Source organism: Rhipicephalus sanguineus, chromosome 4, assembly GCF_013339695.2.
Source record: "Rhipicephalus sanguineus isolate Rsan-2018 chromosome 4, BIME_Rsan_1.4, whole genome shotgun sequence".
Classification (NCBI taxonomy): domain Eukaryota; kingdom Metazoa; phylum Arthropoda; class Arachnida; order Ixodida; family Ixodidae; genus Rhipicephalus; species Rhipicephalus sanguineus.
This window is the reverse complement of record NC_051179.1, coordinates 24368235-24393626: the sequence shown is the minus strand read 5'-3', so window position 1 is coordinate 24393626 and position 25392 is coordinate 24368235. Positions and strand designations below refer to the sequence as shown.

At 45.0% G+C, this 25392-nt stretch overlaps 2 protein-coding genes across 42 annotated transcripts in view; one reads left to right on the top strand and one right to left on the bottom strand.

Moving 5' to 3' along the window:
• The window catches only part of LOC119389624 (contactin-1a), a 250246-nt gene that overhangs the window by 144537 nt on the left and 80317 nt on the right, over positions 1-25392 (bottom strand). The window lies entirely within an intron of this gene.
• The window catches only part of LOC119389619 (uncharacterized), a 106743-nt gene continuing 82439 nt past the window's right edge, over positions 1089-25392 (top strand). For 13 of the 40 annotated variants that reach the window (XR_007415718.1, XR_007415700.1, XR_007415716.1 and 10 more), the window contains exons 1-7: positions 1099-1919; positions 2024-2065; positions 7407-7532; positions 9285-9443; positions 10214-10307; positions 15456-15535; positions 20809-20826. Coding sequence is in view for 16 of the 40 variants with exons in the window: in XM_049414497.1 (XP_049270454.1) it covers positions 1784-1919; positions 2024-2065; positions 7407-7532; positions 9285-9443; positions 10214-10307; positions 15456-15535; positions 20809-20826 (655 nt within the window). In the remaining 24 variants the exon portion in view is untranslated. Of the gene's footprint in view, positions 1920-2023; positions 2066-7406; positions 7533-9284; positions 9444-10213; positions 10308-15455; positions 15536-20808; positions 20827-25392 lie in introns of all 40 variants that reach the window. The other 27 variants (XR_007415702.1, XR_007415705.1, XR_007415704.1 and 24 more) reach the window with 12 other exon arrangements.

Here is a 25392-nt window from a genome sequence, read left to right as displayed (position 1 = left end):
CATGGGGTTGGCCGGTGTGCCGATCAAATTTATGTAGCTTATGAAGCAATGCATGCCTCATCAAATGGGAAGGTTGCCCGTCGGCGTCCCGCGTCGGCGGCGTCAACACGAGTGATGCAAAAAATAATCGTCACCTGATGGTGTCACCATATGACGTCATCATGACTCACATATAGCCGAATATGCAGCGTCATAATGACGTCACATAATGTCACGCCACATGATGACGTATTCACACGTCATGGTCGCTTTGCATTGCCTCCGTGATCGGTCACGGAGGCCGTGCAAAACCGCGTTAGGTGCAGAACGCTTTTGGAGGGGGGCGCGGGAGAATCAGTACATCAACTGTCAAGAAGATGGCTTTCGCCTTCTAGTCATCTTTAACGAATGCATAAGGGACCCTGTGCGCTTTTTAATTCAACGTATCTAAACAATGACTTGCGCATCTGCAGTCGATTTTGCGGACGCTGAGCACGGGGCCGACGATCAAGAGGTCGCACTGGAGGGTTCTGAGATGGCGTCGCACGTGGTAAAAGGTAGCGCTTTTACCATCCTGTGGCAGATAAGCATCATTTGCCGGCGGGAAGCACGCGCGAGCCATCGTCTCAGTGCGCGCTGTCTGCTACTCACCGAACTTCGCAGGCCCGACGCAGTAACAAAAGTCTTCGTCTCGGAAGTGCTTGTTGCACACAAGACTCGTAGCGGATGGCTACTTGCCGGTTCTTAGCTTTACAACCAATGCTTCACGCTGTTTCTCGTCCCGCGGTTACCCGTGCAGGCTGACACTGGGCTCCTTTGCGTAAGCGGGGCACTGGGGCACCGAGCGGTAGAGCCCCATGTTCGTCGCCTTCGGAGGCAGCCGCTCTAATAGAATGGTTTCAATTGAGCAGAAAATGAGAGAAAACTTCCGAATTTGAACAGACCGCAGCGCATGTGGGACTTGAAACTCGTTTTCAAAGCACGCGGCAGTGCGCCACAAGCAGCCGACGCGGCCGCTGAGACCACGTGATCCTGCCAAGCACGTCACGCCGACGGTGGCGCCGGCGTTTCCAGTGGTGGGCCTCGAGGCCAATACTTGCGCGCGCTTCGAAGCGAGCGCTAACTGTACCGACCGTACACCGTACCACGACGTCGTGCGTATAGAGTCAGTCTTAAAGGGCCCCTAAACCACGCAGAGGTCGAAATTTAATTGTGGCGTTGCAGTTGTGCACGAGTCTACTGCGAACGCTGGCGGAATTGCACGCGCTTTGTCGTTTCGCTCTTTCCATCGCTAGGCTGTGTTCGTCGGCTCGTCTATCCACCTCTCCGAGTGCCCTTCCTCAGCGTCCGTGGTGAAAGCGCAAGAAGCCAAGAAGCGCGGGCATCTGCTAGCAGAAAACAGGCTCTTGTTCGCCCATTGACAGCGTCTCTTGCTCGAGACGTCACCTAATCAACCTAATCATACAGGCAATGGGCGAACAAGATCCTGTTTTCTGCTAGCAGATGCCCGCGCTTCTTGCGCTTTCACCACGGACGCTGAGGAAGGGCACTCGGAGAGGTGGATAGACGAGCCGACGAACGCAGCCTAGCGATGGAAAGAGCGAAACGACCATGGTGTAAGAAAAATAATTATTTTTCTTACACCGTGGAAACGACAAAGCGCGTGCAATTCCGCCAGCGTTCGCAGTAGACTCGTGCACAACTGCAACGCTACAATTGAGGAGCACGCGAGCGTCTGTTGGTGGTTTAGGGGCCCTTTAAACTTTACGCTAGCTAGCTGCTTAGACTGAACTTTACGGCAGCCATGTGGTGGATTTTTACTCTCTGTGTCGGGTTATATGTCGGACGATACCACCTCAACGCTATTGAATTCGAGATGCAGGGGCTCAACTCAGAGCTGTGTATTGACGCCTTCTACAAGGCCACGCTGGACACTCTAGGTAAGTAAGGCGATTGGGGGATAATTTCTTTTGATGTGTTTTTTAACGCAACCGATACCGGTTGGGTTGCACTTACACTTGCACACAATCTTTCCCACTTACAGCTCCGGATCAAAGGAGAGAGGTTGGGTACGCCATTGCACACGGTACGGAAACTTGAAGGTGGCGTCGCCACCCACATTTTGTTCTTGCGCATTTTCTCGCTTACTAACCCCCGTATTCAGAAACGCTCCTTCACTTGAACTTGACTTGCGCCTTCAACGCGGTTCGAACGCGCTGCCTTTAGGCTGTGCCAAGGCAGCACAAATGCGTTTCGAACGCGCTGCCCAAGGCGGTGGCAAGTCAAGTTCAAGTCGAGGAGCGTTTCTGAATACGGGGGTAAGCGTCTTGCAGCAAGCGTGGTGTTTTTGGTAACGTGAAAGAGTACTTTACCAATATCAGAAAAATCGTTTTGCTCTTTAGTGTCCCTTTAAGTGAATTTTGCATGTTTATGCATCGATTTTAGCAATTAACCTCTTTAGGCACTGTGTCTGTGTTTACACACTCACAAGTTCATGTCTCAACAACAAAACTGTAATGATTCTGATTATAAAATTTTAATTGTAATCATAGGATATTACAATTAACTTTTTATCACTTTGTCATTTTTCTATCCCTCTGCCGATCGTATAACGAGTGCCAGGAAGGAGAAGTATGCTAGGCTATTCCACCCAGGGGAAATCGGCAGTAGCCTTTTCCTATCCCTCTCTTCCACATCTTCGTCTTCCTCTTGCACTTTTAATTCTTTCCCGTCTCCTTCTCCCTTCCAGTTACTTCTAGTTTTCCCGGTGGCGAAGGATAACCTTGTGTGGCATAACCAACCTAGGTGATTTCATATTGGGTTATAGTAGCAACGTACAGCTGGTGCCTGTGGTACTTGTCTTGCATGTTCCACTGCGTCCCCTTGTTGGGCTCCACGGTGGGTGGCTGGCATTGCTGCCAAAACTGCACACTTAATTCTATGGATAGTTCTTTTCCTTCACCTCACGATTACCCCCAGAAAAAAAGGGGGGCGCACCGACGAAGTCTTTCTATTTTATGGTCGTCGGACAGAGAACTTTCCACAGTATCATGTCATTCACTGTATAACACTGGAAAAGACAGCTCGAGCAATGTCACCCTTCCTCATTGCAAATGCCTAAACACAGTCATTCCACCCACCATATCTTACACTATATATGTAGATGACGTGCAGATTGGTTTTAAGTCTTGCAATGTTGCTATTTGCGAACGACATGTCCAACTTATCCTAAATAGAGTAGCTAAATGGGCTGATAAGAATGGCTTTAGGCTGAGCCCACTGAAAAGCACATGTGTTCTCATCAAAAATAAGAGAGGGATCGTGCCGGACCCTACCATTGAGGTCTGTGTAAGTACTGTACCTGCAGTCTCTGAACCAGGCCCGTAGCCAGGAATTTATTTCGGGGGGGGGGGGGGGGGGGGCAGTTGCTGAAATCCTTGTCTATTTGAGAAAAACGCCTATTTTCATGATTAATTTTCGACAAAACACCATGTGTCATCAAAATTTCGGGGGGGCCCGGTCCCCCTGGGCCCCCCCCTGGCTACGGGCCTGCTCTGAACACAAATTTCTCAACCTCATTCTCGACTCAAAGCTCACATTCATTCCTCACTTGAAACAGTTAAAGCAAAGTGTCTGTAGAAGATGAATATTGGCCTCGAGGAGTTACGGAGTCGCCCTCTATCGGACGCGCCTCGATTGCGTGCTAGGCAGGATACCGCCGGCGCGCTCCCCATAGGTTTTGCTGTCGGCGCTCTACAAAAACACCTCGCGGAAGCCCTCCAGGGCATTTCTGTAAGTACTTTCGAAATGAACTGTGTTCTTTAATGTCAAAATATTCATTTTCGACGAACTGAAAGCACAAGATAGTCTACAGTCGTTGTCTCTTTGCAGAAAACCGAGCACCCGCTTCACGCTGTCACCGCGTTGCAGACCCCTGAACCGGCTTCTTGCGTGAAAGGTAGTCACTCGCTGAGTGCAAACTATGTGAAATATCTCGTTAGAGTAGACTGCCTGTATAACCAAACAGAGCATAACAGAAAGAAGCCCCAAGCCAGCGACCGCGCGGGTTCGCGACGACCGACGGTGCCTCTGCATCTATGAGCGTCTGCATGTATGTTCGTACTGATGGTTTCGCTTTTGCTACGAGCGCATTTTGGCACCGCGCTGTGAACTTTAGGCCGCAAAATATGAGAATTTGTGAGTAAACAATCAACTACTGTTGCGCGGACGCTATCAGAGCAGTTCAAAAACAATTTCCTTACAACTGCGGCTTCGGTGCGCATGGCAACTTTGTGATCTGCCGTCCCGACGATTCAGTGTCTTTTTTTCTTTTTTGGTCTAAATTCGGGTACGTTTCAATGTCATTTGACAAGTTGTCTCGCCCTGCGTATTGATCGGTCTTCTCAGCGGGCAAATGCCGCTGCTTATGTTTCTTTATTCCGCGCATTCGTTTCGTTTGGTGCTCACACAAAACGTGAGCAAATGCGACGCCTTTTTTTAATGCTCCTTAATTATCGTTCCGTTTGCATTCCAGTGAACTTGCCGCTCTCTGTCATCAACAAATTCATAGACCAAAGCTTCACCACTTCGAGATTGCTGGTGGAAGAAGAACCAGTCTACGAGACCGAGCATGTAGTAGCATGCGACGCCTAGGAAAAAAAAGAAAATACAGTAACGTTTGCGGACTTGTTCTGCAAACGTCGGCTGTAAACTAGGACCCACATGAATTGGCATGTACCCCAGCAATTTTGGCAGCAGTGTCGTGTCTAACGCCAACAGGGTGGCATCTTTCCCACGTAAATAAATGAGGCTCCAAGAAAATACATGGGGTTGGCCGGTGGGCCGATCACGGAGGCAATGCAAAATTTATGTAGCTTATGAAGCAATGCATGCCTCATCAAATGGGAAGGTTGCCCGTCGGCGGCGTCAACACGAGTGATGCAAAAAATAATCGTCACGTGATGGTGTCACCATATGACGTCATCATGACGTCACAGATCGCCAAAATATGTAGCGTCACTTGACGTCACATAATGTGACGTCACATGATGACGTATTCACACGTCATGGTCGCTTTGCATTGCCTCCGTGATCGGTCACGGAGGCCGTGCAAAACCGCGTTAGGCGCAGAACGCTTTTGGAGGGGGGCGCGGGAGAATCAGTACATCGACTGACAAGAAGAAGATGGCTTTCGCCTTCTAGTCATCTTTAACGAGTGCATAAGGGACCCTGTGCGTTTTTTAATTTAACGTATCTAAACAATGACTTGCGCATCTGCAGCCGATTTTGTGGACGCTGAGCACGGGGCCGACGATCAAGAGGTCGCATTGGAGGGTTCTGAGATGGCATCGCACGTGGTAAAAGGTAGCGCTTTTACCATCCTGTGGCAGATAAGCATCATTTGCCGGCGGGAAGCGCGCGCGAGCCATCGTCTCAGTGCGCGCTGTCTGCTACTCACCGAACATCGCAGGCCCGAAGCAGTAACAAAAGTCTTCGTCGCGGAAGTGCTTGTTGCACACAAGACTCGTAGCAGATGGCTACTTGCCGGTTCTTAGCTTTACAACCCATGCTTCACGCTGGTTCTTGTCCAGCGGTTACCAGTCCAGGCTGACACTGGGCTCCTTTGCGTAAGCGCGGCACTGCGGCACCGAGCGGTAGAGCCCCATGTTCGTCGCCTTCGGAGGCAGCCACTCTATTACAATGGTTTCAATTGAGTAGAAAATGAGAGAAAACTTCCGAATTTGAACAGACAGCAGCGCATGTGGGACTTTAAACTCGCTTTCAAAGCACGCGGCAGCGCGCCACAAGCAGCCGACGCGGCCGCTGAGACCACGTGATCCTGCCAAGCACGTCACGCCGACGGTGGCGCCGGCGTTTCCAGTGGTGGGCCTCGAGGCCAATACTAAAACTTCTTGCACACATAGCATGGAGCAGTGACAGAAAATGTCTGATGAACCTGTACAAAAATCTTATTTCATCACATTTAGACTACGGCGCTATTGTTTACAATTCTGCTACACCAACTGCTCTCAAGATGCCAGACCCTGTTCACCATCTGGGTATCCACCTTGCATCCGGTGCCTTTAGAACAATTCCATTACAGAGTCTGTATGCAGAATCAAACAAATGGTCACTCCAGCTACAAAGAGCATACACCTGTTTTGCATACTTCCTGAAAGTCAACTCCATGTCAGAATATCCCTGCTACTCTACCATAAATGACATCATACCTTACATCTTTTTACAACCAACTGTCTGTTAGAGAGCTGTTCTCACTGCGTGTGAGAAGCCTTGCTGAAGGAATGAATGTCCCACTTTTAGAACACGATTTAATGCCACCAGCAAGACTGCTACCACCATGGCAGCGGCAGCTAGTCAATTGCGACATATCGTTTATAGAAATCTTGAAGCATGCGCCAGAAACACACATTCAAATGTACTTTCGAGAACTTCATGCTAAATAGTCATGCCCGGAATACTACACGGACGCATTAAAGTCTTACACCGGAGTAGCATATGCAGCACTTGGGCCATCGTTTTCCGAATTGGACGTTCTCCACGCTGAAACGAGTATATTTACGGCTGAGGCATATGCTGTACTATCGGTTAAAGAAAGGTACAGAAAGCTCTTATATTTACTGATTCCTTTAGTGTGGTAAAATGACTATTGCACCTTCTTAAAAGCAAAAATCCTGTCTTGAATGAGCTTTATTCACTCTTGTGTTCGGTGTATATGTCTAAGCAGCATGTAATATGTTGGGTACCAGGCCATGGCTGCAGACAAAACTGCAGTATCGACAACAACAAAAAGTAGACATTCTTCATTAGTTGTACCAGCGCCTTAGACTTGAAACGCAAAAAACTTATGAGCTATTGGCAACGCCTGTGGGATAGGGAGACGTTTAATAAGCTCCACATCATAAAGTCACAGATGAAAAACTGGCCATCACTGAGCAAAGTACGGCGTACTGAGGTTATTTTCTGTTGCCTTAGAATAAGTCACACATACAACACACACTCTTTCCTGTTGACCAGCAATGAAGCTCCTTTTTGTGGTAAATGTGGTGAGCCCCTGACGGTACTCCATGTCTTAGTGGAATGCCGTGAACTGGATGCCCTAAGAAGAAAACACTTCCCTATGGTTCGACAACACATTCCCCCTCATCCACAAATGTTTCTTGGCTTAGACCCTTTGTCCAATGGAAAAAAGCAAGTGTTATGAGTTTGTATGTGACACCGGAATGTTTCAAATTATCCCACCATCTGACTTGTAGCATAGCCTCTTTCTAGACTAGTGCTGTGATATATAAAATGTATAGCAGGTGTCTCCTGACCCCTGAATCCAAGAGTTCCTGAGACAGACTGCTTACTAGCATTTTATCTCGCCGCCTTACCTTTTGTATGTTTTATTCCCTTTCACTTCATAGCGTTGAGCGTCCATTTGAGAGAGATATTTGGCAGTTCTGTTCGGCATATTGACCTTGCACCATACGTCTGCTTTGAGGACAGTTTGTGCCCGCCAGAATACCGTTGTATTGAAAACACCTGCATTCGTAAGTATACCAGAAAGCATGACTCCGACCTTGCATGCTTATTTTACCTTCAAGGCATGCATAAACACAACCCACCATGTTGTCTCGCAGGCTACGATGTTCTATTGCAAAGCACGAGCTTGCGAGTTCGGTTCCCAGCTATAGTGGCCGCACTTCAGTGGAGGCAAAGGGCATTAATTCTTACATATCCAGCTTTAGATAAATGTTGCAGATAACTTCAGGTGGTCAAAATTAATGCAGAGCACTTTACAAAGGTGTCTCCATAGCCTGAATGTTGCTTTGCAATATTACATCCAGTGAGTGAAATGTCAATCAATCAAATGCAAATACACATGGCAGTGGAAGAACAAAATTATAAAATTCGCACTGTGCCAGCCAGAAAGCAAGTAAAACATGATTCTACATTCAGTGTGTGTTGTCAGTTTTGCAAATTTTGAGAGGCTTTGTCCAAAGCTTGAACTTAATAATTAAATGTGCACTATTACCGAGGTATCAGCGCGCTGTTTCCATTTCAATACTCAAAATAGGTGCTTTCCTCAAATAGTCAAGGCCTTCAGCAAGTGCTCCCTTTGCCCCGAAAAAATTCCTTGCTGCGGGCCTGGCCACGATGTACCTACTCAAAATGCACAAAGAAGTCGGTCCAACTTGTGATGCTTGACTCGAGGCAATAAAAATAATGTGGCATAGGCCACTAATCGCTTACTGCTTTGCATGACATCGACTCCGAGAATTTTCGACTTTCAAGAACTTCAGGCTAAATACTCATGCCCGGAATACTACACGGGCGCATTAAAGTCTTACACCGGAGTAGCCTATGCAGCACTTGGGCCATCGTTTTCCGAATTGGACGTTCTCCACGCTGAAACTAGTATATTTACGGCTGAGACATATGCTTTACTATCGGTTAAACAAACAAAGGTACAGAAAGCTCTTATATTTACTGATTCCTTTAGTGGCGGTAAAATGACTAGTGCACCTTCTTAAAAGCAAAAATTCTGTCTTGAATGAGCTTTATTCACTCTTGTGTTTGGTGTATATGTCTAAGCAGCATGTAACAATATGTTGGGTACCAGGCCATGGAAGCATTAAGGGAAAACATGGCTGCAGGCCAAACTGCAGTATCGACAACAACAAAAAGTAGAAATTCTTCAGTAGTTGTACCAGCCTTAGGACTTGAAACGCAAAAAACTTAGGAGCTATGGCAACGCCTGTGGGATAGTGAGACGTTTAATAAGCTCCACATCATAAAGCCACAGATGAAAAACTGGCCGTCATTAAGCAAAGTACGGCGTACTGAGGTTATTTTCTGTTGCCTTAGAATAAGTCATACATACAACACACACTCTTTCCTGTTGACCGGCAATGAAGCTCCTATTTGTGGTAAATGTGGCGAGCCCCTGACGGTACTCCATGTTTTAGTGGAATGCCGTGAACTGGATGCCCTAAGAAGAAAATACTTCCCTATGGTTCGACAACACATTCCCCTTCATCCACAAATGTTTCTTGGTACAGACCCCTTGTCCAACAGAAAAAGCAAGTGTTATGAGTTTGTATGTGACACCGGAATGTTTCAAATTATCCCACCATCTGACTCGTAGCACAGCCTCTTTCTAGACTAGTGCTGTGATATATAACATGTATAGCAGGTGTCTCCTGACCCTTGAATCCAAGAGTGCCTGAGACAGACTGCTTACTAGCATTTTATCTCACTGCCTTACCTTTTTGTATGTTTTATTCCCTTTCACTTCATAGCCCTGTACGACCATCTGCATGGGATTCGGAAGGAGCCGAAAGTAGAGCTACGGCTCCACAACATTGATGAGGAGAGAAATCAGTTGTACCACTTTATTCAGCGTCCATCACTGCTGAAATGCCCCCAGGGACAAGTCCTGAAGAATTGCTCTGCAGATGGTAAGTATACCAGAAAGCATGACTCTGACCTTGCGTCCTTATTTTACCTTCAAGGCATGCATAAACACAACCCACCATGCTGTCTCGCAGGCTGCGATGTTGTATTGCAAAGCACGAGCTTGCGAGTTCGGTTCCCAGCTATAGTGGCCGCACTTCAGTGAAGGCAAAAGGCATTAATTCTTACATATCCAGCTTTAAATGAATGTTGCAGATAAGTTCAGGTGGTCAAAATTAATGCAGAGCACTTTACAAAGGCGTCTCCATACCCTGAATGTTGCTTTGCAATTTTACATCCAGTGAGTGAAATGTCAATCAATCAAATGCAAATACACACGGCAGTGGAAGAACGGAATTATAAAATTCGCAGTGTGCCAGCCAGAAAGCAAGTAAAACATAATTCTACATTCAGAGTGTGTTGTCAGTTTTGCAAATTTTGAGAGGCTTTGTCCAAAGCTTGAACTTAATAATGTGCACTATTACCGAGGTATCAGTGTGCTGTTTCCATTTCAGTACTCAAAATAGGTGCTTTCCTCAAATAGTCAAGGCCCTTAGCAAGTGCTCCCCTCGCCCCGAAAAAATTCCTTGCTACAGGCCTGGCCACGGTGTACCTACTCAAAATGCACAAAGAAGTTGGTCCAACTTGCGATGCTTGACTCAAGGCAATAAAAATAATGTGGCATAGGCCACTAGTCGCTTACTGCTTCGCATGACATCAACTCCGAGAATGAGTGGGATCCGTCAAATTTTCATGTACTCTTTTTTTTCCCCAGCGGACTTCTCAGATGAAAATGCAGTTAAGAGCACCGTCGTGCCCGCGTTGGTCATGCTGGTCATAATCCTGGTTCTGGCAACAGTGCCACAACGGTAAGAACCATTGATATTCATTACTTCTGCTGGAATCTCCTTTGAAACTGCCTGACAAAAAGCATGTTTTGTTTGGCCTAATATTGTTTTATTGTGTCGTTTCAGTACAGCGTTCTTCCGTGTCTTCAATTTTATTTTTTAATTTTTTCAAACCACTGTTACCTATTGCTGTGTTGACTCCATTTTTAATCTTTGAGTTTCCTGTCATTAAACCCCTCTATACAGGGTTCATAGTGGTCCTAAACCCTTGAAAACAATGGAAGTCTAGAATGGCATTTTCAAGCCCTTGAAAATCCTTAATTACTTTTATAGATCCTTAAATGTCCTTGAATTTCGTCAATACACTTTTGTTCACCCAGTTTCTTTTTGAATATTCCTGTATGAATATTCAGTCGCATATTACAGTTGTTGAATTTGATTCAACATTAATATAAAGTTTGGAAGTACAGTCGAACGCACTTATAACAATACTCAAGTGCCATGAAAATGTCATTGTTATAACCAATAATTGCTATCAATGGGTTACACGAAAAAAAGCAAAACAGGGGGATGTCAATAGGGATGAAGAACTATCGATGGTACTATGGATACTATCGAAAGTTGCTAAGAACTAATGGACAATAATGTCAAGGAAAGTATAGGAGATGTTATGTGTAGTAATAGGATATAAATGTGAAGAAAGTAAAGTGGACGAAAAGATAACTTGCCGCCGGCAGGGACCAAACCTGTGACCTTCGAATAATGCGTCCAATGCTCTACCACTGAGCTACAGTGGTGGTCATCCTGCTGTCCACTTTTTGGGGTATAGTATATGTGCATTTAAACTTAGGAGTGTTAGTCAGTGCCGATCGCAGCCGATTGGCATTACTGTCTGTTAGTTCTCATTAATATTGTGTCTAACAAAGAAAAACGAGCCCTTAAAAGTCACCTTTTAGTACAGTACAGTTAAAACTCGATCTAACAAAACCCGATTTTACGAAGTTCCCGATCTAACAAAAAAATTTCTATTCCCTGGCAAATACCCATAGGGTTCAGTGTTGTCATTATTTATTTATTTATTTATTTATTTATTTATTTATTTATTTATTTATTTATTTATTTATTTATTCAATACTGCAGACCCTCTTTGGGACCAAACAGGAGGGCAAATACATGAATATATATATGTATATATACATGAATAGCAATCAGGAAAAAAAAACGAAATAAGAAAGTCAATTAAATAAGATGTATACTGAAGAAATACGAACAACATTATCAATAAAAACGACGTTAGAAGGAAATAACAGTACTAGTGAGAACACATCATCTACAAGCCGTTGTCGTTGTCTACACCGTTGTCTACAAGCTATTTACAAAAGTAATTGCTAACAGAATTAATACGACATTAGAGTTCAATCAACCAAAGGACCAGGCAGGATTTCGTACAGGCTTCTCAACGATAGACCATATTCATACTATCAATCAGGTGATAGAGAAATGCGCGGAATACAACCATCCCCTATACATAGCCTTCATAGATTACGAGAAGGCATTTGATTCGGTGTAGACATCAGCAGTCATGCAGGCACTGCGGAATCAGGGCATCGACGAAGCCTATATAAACATAATGGAAGAAATCTACAGCGGATCCACAGCCACTACAGTCCTCCACAAAGAAAGCGACAGAATCCCAACAAAGAAGGGCGTACGGCAGGGAGACACGATCTCTCCAATGCTATTCACCGCGTGTTTACAGGAGGTTTTCGGGGCCCTAGATTGGGAAGAATTGGGGATAAGAGTTAATGGAGAGTATCTCAGTAACCTGCGATTCGCTGATGACATTGCATTGATGAGTAACGCGGGAGACGAATTACAGCTCATGATTACTGAACTGGATACGGAAAGTAGAAGAGTAGGTCTGAAAATTAATATGCATAAAACTAAAGTAATGTGGAACAATCTTGGCAGAGAACAGCGCTTTGCGATAGGTGGCGAGACACTGGAAGTTGTAAAGGAGTACGTCTACTTAGGACAGGTAATAACCATGGAGCCGAACCATGAGAGTGAAATAACTAGAAGAATAAGGATGGGATGGGGCTCATTCGGCAAGCATTACCAAATCATGAATGGTAGTCTACCACTATCCCTCAAGAGGAAGGTATATAACAGCTGCATCTTACCGGTACTTACCTACGGAGCAGAAACCTGGAGACTTACAAAGAGGGTTCAACTTAAATTGAGGACGACGCAGCGAGCGATGGAAAGGAGAATGATAGGTGTAGCCTTAAAAGACAGGAAGAGAGCAGAGTGGGTCAGGGAACAAACAGGGCTTAAGGATATCATAGTTGAAATTAAGAAGAAGAAATGGATATGGGCCGGGCACGTAGCACGTCGGCAGGATAACCGGTGGTCATTAAGGGTAACTGACTGGATCCCAAGAGATGGCAAACACGTGAGGGCGAGACAGAAAACTAGGTGGGTAGATGAGATTCAGAAGTTTGCAGGTATAACGTGGCAGCAGAAAGCACAGGACCGGGTTGATTGGCGGAACATGGGAGAGGCCTTTGCCCTGCAGTGGGCGTAGACAGGCTGACGATGATGATGATGAGAACACATTGCATGCACATAAACATTTGCTTATACCCCCGCAAGACACTTGAAATACAAAAAATAGGAACACTAAAAAATAAGAAATGAACGATGAGTCAACACGACAATGGCGAAACAAGTAGATATACGTTCAATGGAACCTGTGCTTATTAGTTGTGATAATTGCAGGTTATTCCAATCGGTTATAGTGCGCGGAAAGAAAGAAAATTTGAAAAGGTTAGTTCTGGTCTTATATGGTCTTAAAGAAAATTCATGACGATGCCGTGTTCGACGTGCTGCAAGCGGTGCACATAAGCCTGTGAGAGAGAGAGTTGTTTTTAAGTTGGAAAAGAAATTTTAGCCTGTGTATTTTCCTTCGATTTAACAAACTAATTTAGCCACCAAATCCAATTTAGCGAAGTTTTTCCTAAAATAACTGAATGAAAACGTTGTGATTCCGTTCTAATTTTGACTGAGACGGGGTTTTCTTCGAGCGTGCGCTCTAACGCTATCGCGTTAAAACATCTAGGTGTCATAGTTAGGACCCTAGCTTTCCTTTGACAAGGCTGCAAGTCGTGCCAATGCACGGAACGGTGGACTCGCAGCTGGTAGCGTTCTTGCTTACCGCGTGGTGCTAGGCGGTGGTGGTTGCTTTTGTTATTTCATGGTTTATGCGACGGATAGCACTTATCATCGCCTCCCATCTTCCTTTCTCGCCCCGCTCGCACAGTCACTGCATTCGTTCTCCGTGTCATCACATGTCGGTAGGCAGTAATAACTCCACGTGACCTACCTGGCCTGCATTGCCCGGACATGGTGTCCCTTATATTTGGGCCGCCCTCGGGCGGCCGTCCTCGCGAACTTTTCAGATGCTCAGGCATGGGCTGCCAATAGAAACAATGCCGTGGAAGCATTTGGGTGCTGCTACGTTACAATTCTAAATGTCAAAGGACTGAAAAATCTCTTTATTTTATGAAATTTCCAATTTAACAAAATAATATGAGCATCCCAATTACTTCGTTAAATCAGTCGAGTTTCAACGTTGTATAGTGTAGCAGGAGAAGCAGGCTGAAGGGCAAGAAAGTTGACATGGTTGCGTTCCTTGACCAGAATGATTGGCTGACACATGATAATTAAGTTGAACTGTTCAGCTTTAGCAGAAAGCAAGCACTTACATATGGCGGAACTGCACGGCTTCAAATTTATATTGCATTTTGTGATTCCAAAATACAAATATCAAGAACTAAGTTTTTTTAATTCTAAGGTGTAACTGATTACTTTTTAATATGAATTTATTGATTGATATATTCCGGCATTTTCATTGTGGCAATAGTTTATTTCTTTCGCCAAAAGATTGCTCATAGATTAAGCGAACTGAGTACTGCTGATAATAGGCTATCACAAATGATTTGGTAATATCATCGTCCAACAAGAGCATAAATATTCGCAGCACTATTGTTTGTACTATTGGCAGTAATACTACTGATGGTACTATTGATTGCACTGTCGATAATACTATCGATAGTTTCTTCACACTATCGATAGTTAAAAAAAAATATTGATGCTATCGATAGTCCACTTATCAATAGTTCTGCATCACTAGATGCAGGCTGTTGTGAGAAAACTATTATATCGTATGGGATATGCCAACAGACATCAGTGACAAGGGTGACAAAGCTGCCGATTTTTCGGACATGCTTGAAAATGTTACAATTGCGCAGTTACAATAAATATGGATCATTACCAACTAGCCCAACTTACCACTCTTCTGATGCTTGAAAATTTGGATGCTTTCACGGGACCGCCACAAGCCCCATAGAGCCGGTGTATGTTAACATCTGAAGTTTCGGACGCTGAAACTCTTCGAAATCTCAACGTTTTACTCAAATTACATGTTTTAACAGAAGCCACCGCCGCTGCCACGCCGTAGCGGACTTCAAAAGTCAGCTTTGCCGCGATGCCACAACGCTATGCAGTGAAGCAATACCGCATATCTGAAGGGGTGCTGGGGTATTTCCCCATTTAATCAAAATTACAGCGCAGGTAGCATTCTAAAATTTCGTTTTCAGTGCGTGTCGGTGCAGCTGAAGCAGACAATGTTGCCACTGATACTGCCAAGCACATCACACTGACGGTGGTGCCAGCATTTCCAGTGATGGGCCTCGCACCCAATACAGTGACACGCTAACAGAAACAAGTGTGGCACCTGTCTATTCAGATAAGACATGCCAGCTCCATTATGCTTCTTACAGCCAATGCACCGAGATCTGTATCAGGCGTTAAATGCTCCTAGGTGCTCACCCTACACCAGCTCATGTTTGCACACTTCTATGCAGCAGTAAAGCTAACTGCGTCAAATAGCACGTACAATTCAACGCTTTGTTGTTGTGGCTTTGCGAAAAAAAAGCTCTGTGCCCATTCATTCTGTGATATTCCCAAACTTGTAATCGTGTGGACTAGAGCTACAGGCAGTTTGCTCCATGTGACTTGAGCACCTTGTCAAAAGACACTTCAAGCACAAACATAGATGTTAACAGCCATGAAAAGTTTGCTTACAATTAATTTTGTTGTGTGCAGGCGCAACATTTTCTTGCACGATGTCGCCGTCCAGACAGACGAGCTGTTCATACCGGAAATTTGGAGACCTGACGTGGAGGGTGAGTCTTCTGTACACACATATAAACAATACTATAGCTTGTATATTAATTAACTTTGAATGGCTTTCAAGATGCCCCTGTAAGCGAGCGAGAAGCAATAGTGTCACATCGTGCAAACACAAGCCAAACCAAATTATGGCACCCTCTCATGAAGCAAGCACTTGGCGTATAGGCAAGGTATTGCACATAAAACAAATATTTGTACTCACATGGGCTATGACAGACTGAATTTTAACCTGCTTTCTATTGCAGTAGTAGAAAATTTAGGTGGTTACTCTAATTAAGTAGTCAGTACTTCTCCAGGTGGAGCATGTGGTGTATTGTATTAATTACACAACAGCCGAAACTGGAAGATATCCTCTTGCCATGGAATTGCTGAGCACAGCCATTGCAGTTTCTATAGCAGACTGGCCAGAAATGGACCTATCTATAAGGGTACGACTGTGAATGGATGTGCATGCACAGCGACATATTTTGGCACAAGGCAGTTCCTTTGTCACTTCATGCAGAAATGAAGTCCTGCGTTATTTTGCAGTTTTTCATAAGGTCAAGCTTTAAGAAAGCCCACATCTGTGGCACACTGGACCACGACCGTGGCTTGTATAATGCAGCTAAGGAGAAAGTTCAGCACAGTTTCATTTACACAATGAAAACAAGGTGGATCAACACAACTACAGAAACACTGTGGTCCTGCATCACCACAGGTATATTCGATTACACTGTTCATGTCATACTTTTGCCAGCTATTCAAGGTGCCACTTTTCAACCATTGAGGGAGGCATCATCAGCACAAAGCACTCAGTGCGCATTGCTACTTTAAGGGGAGACGCGGGTCTTGGAACGGTCAAAAATGGTCAAAAAATCGATTTTTCGCAAAGCTTATTTTCGAGGCGTTTGTACTTCTGAGCACCTACTCTCAAATTGCTAACGCTAAATTCGGTCGGGAAACGCGATAAAATCGGCTTTCAAAGCACCCCGGCAGCACTAAAATGTCCCCAAAAGGACGAAATTTGTTCGAACTTCCCGCGCGCGCCATGAGCGTTGCAGCGGGCCGAGCGCCGCCATCTTGGGCTAGATTTGAAGCTGTTTTCTTTGTGCACATTTTGCGCCATCTCAAAATGGCGTCGCTCAAGCAGAACGGCCGCCGTCGCGGGTTTTCTGAAGGTCGTTTCCAGGCCACTGATTGGCTCTCACGCGGCGCGCTTTTCAAGCGCGCCTTTCCGAGTCTCCCATTGGCTGGCGCGACCGACACGTCATTTTTTTTTTCTTTGTGTTTGGTTCTCCGCCGTGGCTGTCCGTTTGTGTGCGCCTGCTTTTGCGATCGTGCGTGTTTCTCGACGGACCGTGTCTCTAGTTTGTGCCGGTAGTTTTTCCATGCGATCGAGATGCCTGGAGACTCTCGTCTGAAACCATCGACGCAACGAGCTTTTGGAAGCCGTAAAAAACGGGCTTGGAACAAGAAGGCGCCGGCTACAAGTGCACCGTCGGCAGCGGAGTTGGAGTCGCGGCCGGACCCTTTGGACCTGCCGGGAACTTCAACTGACGACACCGTGGGACCAAGTTCGACTAGCGAAACACTTCGGGTTGATGCCGCGTACTACTCAACGGCGGAGCAGGCGCAGCGAGTTGAGAGATCGGCGCAAACGAAGACCGTTCTGTCTGGAAAGTCGGCTACCCAGCGCAAGTTCGACCTTCTTGGAGTAAGCGCGGAGTGCCAGACCGGTGACGCCGGGACCGATTTTTTGCTCGTCGATATGAAAGTTTTGAATAACTTTTTTGCACAAGCGAAGTGCGACAAATGCGACGCAAAAAGTCTCAGCGTGAGGAAGGCAACGGACAAGGAGTACGGCCTTGCGGTAAAGCTTATTTTTTCTTGCAGCAGTTGTGATTTCGAGAAGAAGCAATTTTCTTCTCCGAGAGTGAGCGGAACTGCCACCATCACTCCCTTCGAAGTCAACATGAGGGCCATGAAGGGGATACAGATGATAGGCAAAGGTGTTACTGCCCTTTCAGGACTTTTGTGCGTGTATGAACCTTTCGCACCGAGGCTTGCACCACAAGACGTTTCAGGGACACCTAAAAAGTTTAGTGAAAGCCTGCGAAAACACAGCGACTGAAAGTGAAGCTGCTAGTGTGGCAGTAATAAAAGAGCTGTATACAGACTTCCTGAACCCCATAGGGAACATCGATGTTGTGTTCGACGGCTCATGGATGACGCGAGGTCGGAGCTCACACATAGGTGTGGGCTGCATCATTGAGCTCTACACTGGCCTTGTAATTGACCATGTTGTTTACTCAAACTTTTGTCTCGGCTGTGCCCTGGGACCACAGCCGCAAGACGAAGGGTACACCGACTGGCTGGCAACCCACGAGTGCCAACGAAACATCGAATGCAACTCTGGCCGCATGGAAGTAGAGGCTGCGCTGACCATGTTTCAGAGGTCCTGGGCCAAGCATGGTCTGCGCTACACGACTGTGCTCTCTGATGGAGACAGCCGCACTTTTCATGCCTTGTCCGAAGCCGAGGTGTACGGCTTTATCCAAATAGACAAAAAGGACTGCATCAACCATGTCCACAAGCGAATGGGTGCAGCTTTACGGAACCTTGTGGACAAAAAGAAGGCTCAGGGTGAGTCTCTTGGGGGTAGAGGAAAGCTCACACAAGAGAAGATCAAGAAGATCGCGAATTACTACGGATATGCCCTGAGGAGCAATATCAATGACGTGCCAGCTATGAAGAGGGCAGTCGAAGCTACACTGCTGCACATGACATCGACAGATGATGCACCAAAGCACTCAAAGTGCCCCGAGGGTGCTAGCTCTTGGTGCAAGTACAATAGAGCCTTGGCCAATGGGGAGAGTCCACCTTCACACAAGAATGCCCTGCCGGCTTGTGTTGGGGCTGCTCTGGAGCCAGTCTTTGCGAGGCTCAGTGATGAGAGCCTGCTGGCACGGTGCTGTGAAGGGAAGACCCAGAACGCGAGTGAGAGTCTTCATTCGGTCATCTGGACCCAAACTTCAAAGAATGGGAACGCTTCGCTGGAAAGTGTGAAGCGAGCTGCCGCTGAGGCTGTTGCCATCTACAACCAAGGAAGAAGGGCAACCAACGAGTCCATTGCTGCAAGTTTGGGCTATATTGCTGGGGATTGCCTTGTTCGACGAAGCCTAGAAAAAGACTCTCTGCGTTTACGCAAGGCAAATGCAACTCATCTGAAGAGCACCAACACAAAAAAAGACTCTTGCAAGGAGACACAAAACGGGTGCAACTGAAGATTACAGTCCTGGACTACTTTGAAGGTATTCTCTCAAGCATAGCAACCTATTACCCAGGGTAACATGCTGCCTAACATCTAGAAGGTTCTTCCTAAAGACTGAAAAGACATGAGCAGCCAGTCGCTTGAGCCTCATACCCCATGGCTTTTCCAGAACCCCCCAGCCGCTTGTCATGGTGGGGTTTTGATCATGCTTTGCACATTGGAAAATTTTTTTAGATATGATTCCTTGGGTGGAACAAGACACTTTCTGTTTTGTTTTGAAGGGAAACAGATGGGGAACATGTGAATAAAATTTATGGTTAAAGGTTCCTTTTAGAAATTTATACAGTGCGTGTCAATCTTCAAACGCGATTTTCTCAGCTTCACATTTTTTGCCAACTTGACCAGCCTTACGGATCTTTTCATTATGTTTTTGTAAGGTAATTTTGATAAATTTTATACCGTTGAATTCGTAAGAAATAGGACTGTGGAGCTATGCTATTTTTTTGTGGCTAAGATGAACATATGAAATTTTGTGAACAATAATGTGAGCTAATTGCATTTCAAGATTACACAATGTCAATACAATTGAAAGTTCTTATATGATGATATATCTCAGTGACAATATAAATAGCATAGCTCCACATGGCAGGTCTTTGGCTACAGCTGCATCTTAAACAGAACCTAAAAATACTGAGGGAAAGTGTCTTAATGACCCGTAAGAAATTACCTAATTAGATTTCACTTATGCTCTCACAATTTGATAACTAATTGAAGTACATGAAAACTAATTATATTTTTGAAAACAGGAGGAAGAAATACATATACACACCCAATTTCATTACAATATCTCCAATAATAAAACTTTTCGTTTCGAGACCAGTGTCTCCCCTTAAATGTGTATTAGGGTGATATGATGAGATAGCCTGAACGAGAAATGATGCAAGGTAACTATTAAGAAGTTGGTAACTTTTAAAGAGAATCATTCCTTTGTCATTTTGAAGTGCATTATAGTTTGCATGGCTGCGGTATGTCTTCCGTCTTTACAGCACTCACTGAAAGGTCTTGTACGTGACTTTTGTAGGCAGATTCACACACATGAATTCACATACATCATGTGGAAAGTGCCTGTAACGTCATGCCCTCTGAACTCATGCATGCACAGGAACACACGTTCTACACATGCTGTGTAGAACATAGAAGGTGCAAAATTCAATTACATCTTCAAGATTTGTACTCTTGAGAGAGGGCAAACAGCAGGTTAGCCCAATGCAACACAAAGAACGATGCGTATCATGCAGACGGAAGATGTTTCTCCTACAAACTGCCCTTACGTGTGTGCACACTTCAAAATATAGCTAGTCTTTGTCAGGAGGTACTGTGTGATTGAAAATGACTTAAATCTTCCAAAACCAAAGGGTCATGAAAAATGGTGAACACAGGACATTTGCAAAGATGCGTGACATAAGGACAATGGCACAAAAGAAACTGGCAAACTTCAGAAATTTGTGGGCCATGAACTCATTTTGCTGTATTACGTGCACGGTAGGAACATAAGTCACATTGCACATAACAGCCCTCCAGCTAGATTTCTATCACATAGCAAAGTTCTTAGTTCCAAATTTACCAGACAGTTGCCACACATAATGTTAACGATTGTGCCAAATACAATTGCTTAGTCAAATACAATAGCAAGTCACAAATACAATAGCGTCACAAGTATGATGCCTCCAGCCGTCACCACTTTTTTGATTTATTCATAATCATAAGGAATAAATACGGAAACATGATGCCGATTTCTGCAGTTTATTTTGCAGCATGTGACACAATGCAGATCACAGTCACACATTTTAGTTGGCCTTACTTACACAAGCATGTAAACGAGGAATATCTGAACTGCTTGATTGGAAATCACAGACCATCTTTTTGTGCTTCCTATATTACTCTGCTGGAAAAGTTGTGTTGTTTTGACGAGTTTTATTAAAGTAATGCTAAATTTGAACTATTCTCCTTTTACAGATGACGATTGGCCACAAGGCAAGTATTGTTGGACTTGGTTAAAATGAATATTTCACTATTTCCAACGTTAGTCGCGCAAAAGTACAGCATGAGCCAAATGAGTAACTTAAAATAGTTGTAGAGTTGCTTGACGCTTCTGTGTGTGTCATTTGACCCGTGTAGGAGTGTTACCGGCAAGAGTCGCCTGACTCCCTCAGAAGTGGTAATGTGATCCTTAAGATAAGAGTCCTTTCATTCTTCCTAAGTGTCAAGGTACTTTCCTAGAGCGCACCCGCTCCGACCCACCAAGAGTGTTAACGTGTCTCTTCAAAGAGAGTTGTATATGTGGCAAGTCAGAACCCTCCGAATAGAGTCACACCTACTGGTTTTTTTTCTTAGAGTGAAACTGACGGAAAAAAGAGAAATTGCTTTAACCCTTTGTGTGTTCATAGTTATTTTTCACATAACAGAAAATATGCCAGCTGAATATCTAAATAACGTGCTTAGAAATAGTATGAAGCAGTTTTCACCAAAACCATTATTTCACCAAAACCCAGGTACTACCATTACTTCACGAGAAAAAAGTGGGATGTACCTGCGCCACTGACCCATGACGTGTCTTTGAAAAAGTGGGACAACACCTGTCCCATTGTCTCATCAGGGTACTAAGCTGTAATACTTTTGCCAAATTTCTCGCACAAAAGGCCCGAAGCAAGTGATACAGGGGGGCACTTAAAATACTGTGCAAAAAAAAATTTGTGGTGGACCTTTTTGCAGATGTGGTACACAATCTGCACCTGCACCTGTTGTGCTGTGCCCTGTGGCTCTATCTAACCTCTTTGCATACACCAACCATTTTGGCTCCTTTCTGTCTCTTCGGTTGGTGTAGATAAGGACGCACACCTCAGTTATGCCTGTATTTCCACCCATATTTAAGGTCTCTTCGATTTGGCTTGCACTGCCTGCACTAGTTCTGGAAAGTGCCGTGGCGGTGCGAAGCGGTGCTGTGAGCGCGCAGCACCGGTTCAGCAAGTGCCGGTGCAGCCGCGACACTACTGACACTACAACGCGGCGGCTGCCACCAAAACAAAGATGCAGATGCAGGCTGTGTTGGCTGAACAGCCGACGCGACGTGTATCGCTGGTGTTGTTTACCAAAAACACTGCCGCGGCGGCACTCTTCATAGCTGCCGTATGGAACTGTTTGACTCTGCAGCGACGACGATTCCGACAACGGCGACCCTCACGATGACTCCGAGGATAATTTTGACGGTGTATGTGTTTTGGTCGCCTGCATGTTGGTACGTGAAGATGGAACTCTTGTTCCCGGGTACGAGAACGTCGTCGGCAAGTTCCATCAGTATGATTTCAAGAGACTGTTCAGGCTATCTAGAGAGACGTTTGACTGGTTCAATGGAAAATTTCGCTGGTTTCGACCTTCTATGAAGGTGCGTGCGAGGCCATGCAACAAGAAAAAACAAAAATATCTTGGGTCCTTTGACCGACGCTAAGACGGCTTAACGCGAAAGTTCAGTTCAGTTATCCAGGAAAGTGTACGCTCGCAAATTTGTGCTCAAATAATTTTACTGACGTCGCCACTTTTTTGCATGCTAGAGTAGAGAACGAATGTGCAATTCTTGTAGACCATTAAGACACATGTATACGCACGCTTGCATGATGAATACATTTTTAAACTCAAAAGTTTTTCTAGAAGACTTCCTATAGCCTCAGCTTCACGATTTCGCAAAGGCGAACTGAGAGCGCAGCTCGCAAGTCGCGCCATGTCTTTATTACTTTTTTTTTTTTGTGTACCATTCGTATTGCGTCAAGTACGGTGGATTTTTCTGCTCACGAGAGATGTAAAAAGATCCGCCTTAATAGCTGCCGAAAAGACGTGGCTAAGATTGCCCGTCGGAGTCAGCAGTTTAACATGCTTTTGCACGCCCTGAACAACAACACGCAGCGTCGTCTGCTCTAAGCTTGGGAGGAGGACGGGGCGCACGCCATGCTGCACTTCTTTGCACCTCCTCTTGAGCGAGTGCAGGCCGGCAGAGAACTCGTGCAGAACTACGCTTGCACCTTGACAAAACGAGGAAACCGGTGCAGCGGGCGCGCGCGGCACTAGCAAAACGAGGAGGACGGTGCTGCAGCCGTTGAACTGGGGCCGCTGGTGCAGCCAAATCGAAGAGACCTATAAAATTGTGGCTGTGTATCAAGGCAAGCCACATCAATGTGGTGTCACCAAATGCATTGAATCCTGTTAGTGCATTTACGACTGCTGCATCAGGTTCATTAGCTCTATTCAGAACTGCGGTATTGGCTTTTCAAATTAGAACTTGTATATTCATGTTCGCTTTCACTCGCTAATAATAATGTGGGGGCTTTTACGTCCCAAAACCACAATATGATTGAGGGGCTCCGTAGTGGAGGGCTCCGGAAATTTTGACCATCTGGTGCTCTTTAACGTGCACTAACATCACGCAGTACATGGGCCTTTAGCATTTCGCCTCCATCGAAATGTGACGGCCTCAGCCGGGATCGAACACGCGACTTGGCTGTGTACAGCATGAATCCCATTAATCTTTTCCTTCGGCTCTTAATTTCAGGAACAACATTTTAGCCACTGCTTTTGGTCACATTGCCAATGCTCTCGTAGTAGTGGCAAAAAAAGGACGGAAAAGAACTTCAGGGTCTTCTCCATAGCAAAGCACAGTCTTGTGACGGAATAGTGCCCATCAAACATGATTTGGATAATGCCTTGTTCACGAGCTTTATGCCAAAAAAGGCTCTTTCAGTCGTAGAAACTGCTTCAGCCTCTTCAGACAGACTGCCATAACATGCACAGATGCACCTTTGTCTGTCAAAAATTTTGTTCCCGAGCTTTATGTAGATCTGTGTGTGACTAACATATTAGTGATGGAAATCTGGCCTCATCGATGTCTATTCTGCAGTTGCATGTGCTACACCTTTGATAATTGTTGGGTTTATATGACCAATACAACCACATGATTATGAGTGATATGCAGACACCGGAATCTATGCTCTTCAGAGCAAAATAAGAGCACACTGCAGCCACGACACGAAGATTAAGCTCCGGTAGTTGCGCACTACCCCATAAGTGCCGCACTTGGTTATGTGCGCTACCACAGCAAAATTTGGTGTGCACTGGCACGTGCTAATAGCAGTGGCCTTTATTTATATCATGGCACTTCATGACGTACACCATTTTCACTGAGCGTTATAACATAACCCTGTACTAACACTTCATTAACACAGAATTGTAAAGTTTCTATGCAGACCATGCGACTGCATCGGTTTATTGAGACATTTTAACCTCGTCGTCTTCTTCTTCGTCTGGGCTCTCCTCGCTGGCATTAGCGATGTGGATCACGACACTGCCGGCTGTCATTCCCCTCGCGCTGGTAATATCGTACCACGTTTCCTATGGACGCCTCTTCCGTCCTTCCATTTGGTCCAGTATAATACAATGTCTTCAGAAGTCCTTGTTGCTTAGCCCTTTTAACAACGAAGTACAGACCAGTGAATGGAACTTTTGAGTCCAACCCTTTCTTAACCAATATCATACACCCGGGATCGATATCTGGCATCTTTGTGCTATGGCGACGGTCAAAATTCTTCTTTATGGTACTTCTGTATTTCTTTTGCTGGAGTTAGCTCTTTGGGTGTTCCTTCAAACAATCCTGCCAACTAAGCCCAGCTCTTTGTCAGCTGGTAACCAAGGAACAGTACCAAAGGCGGCAGTGTTGCGGAATGGGCGCCTTCATTCCATTCTAATTCCATTCCTTTCAATTCCTCGGAATGAAAAAACTTAGCCCATTGCCACTCCGGGAATGGCCGGGCAGTTCAATTCCATTCCTGTAATTACTCAGCATAGGAAAGGTATCTTCATAGTTTTATCGAGTTAAGAATGAACGCCCTGTAAAGCTGATGTCACCATATGCATTAAGAACTGCAAAAGTACGCAATACACGTTATCAAGGTCGAGGGATAGTAGCTTGGTGACATATCTCGTGCAGTACAACCACCCTACTAATTCCCATAGGGGCAGTTCTCCCGCTACCTATAGTGTTGGCATGGTCAGCATGCTTGAACGAATGGTGATGTTTTGAATTAAAATTGAAATTGAAATTTTTATTTCGCAACAAGAACACGTTACGAGGAGGGCAGGTAAAAGCTGCGAGAACAGCTTTAGTAGCCCTGACCCTCTAGTACACAGGGTAGCACAGACGATGTGGGGCTAAGTACAACCAAATTAAAAGAAAAGTATGTTTCACAATGTGCTTTTAATAAAAACAAAAATAAAAAAAGATTACAGTGCAGGCATAAAAAAAGGTAGTCGCCTCATCACATTATACAAGCACTAATCGCACTTGTTTTGGTGATATGCTAGATATGTCAATGTTATGTTCCTTTGTTATGCGGTTTAGAAGTGTAGGCAGTTGAAACTTTAACATTTGATTTCCGTAATTTGTTCTACATTTCGATATGTACCACACTTCAGGTTGACGTACATTATAAGCAGGGAAATTTTTCTCTAACCTTGCTATTCTTGCAATTGTATCATTATTTTCCAATAAACCGAACC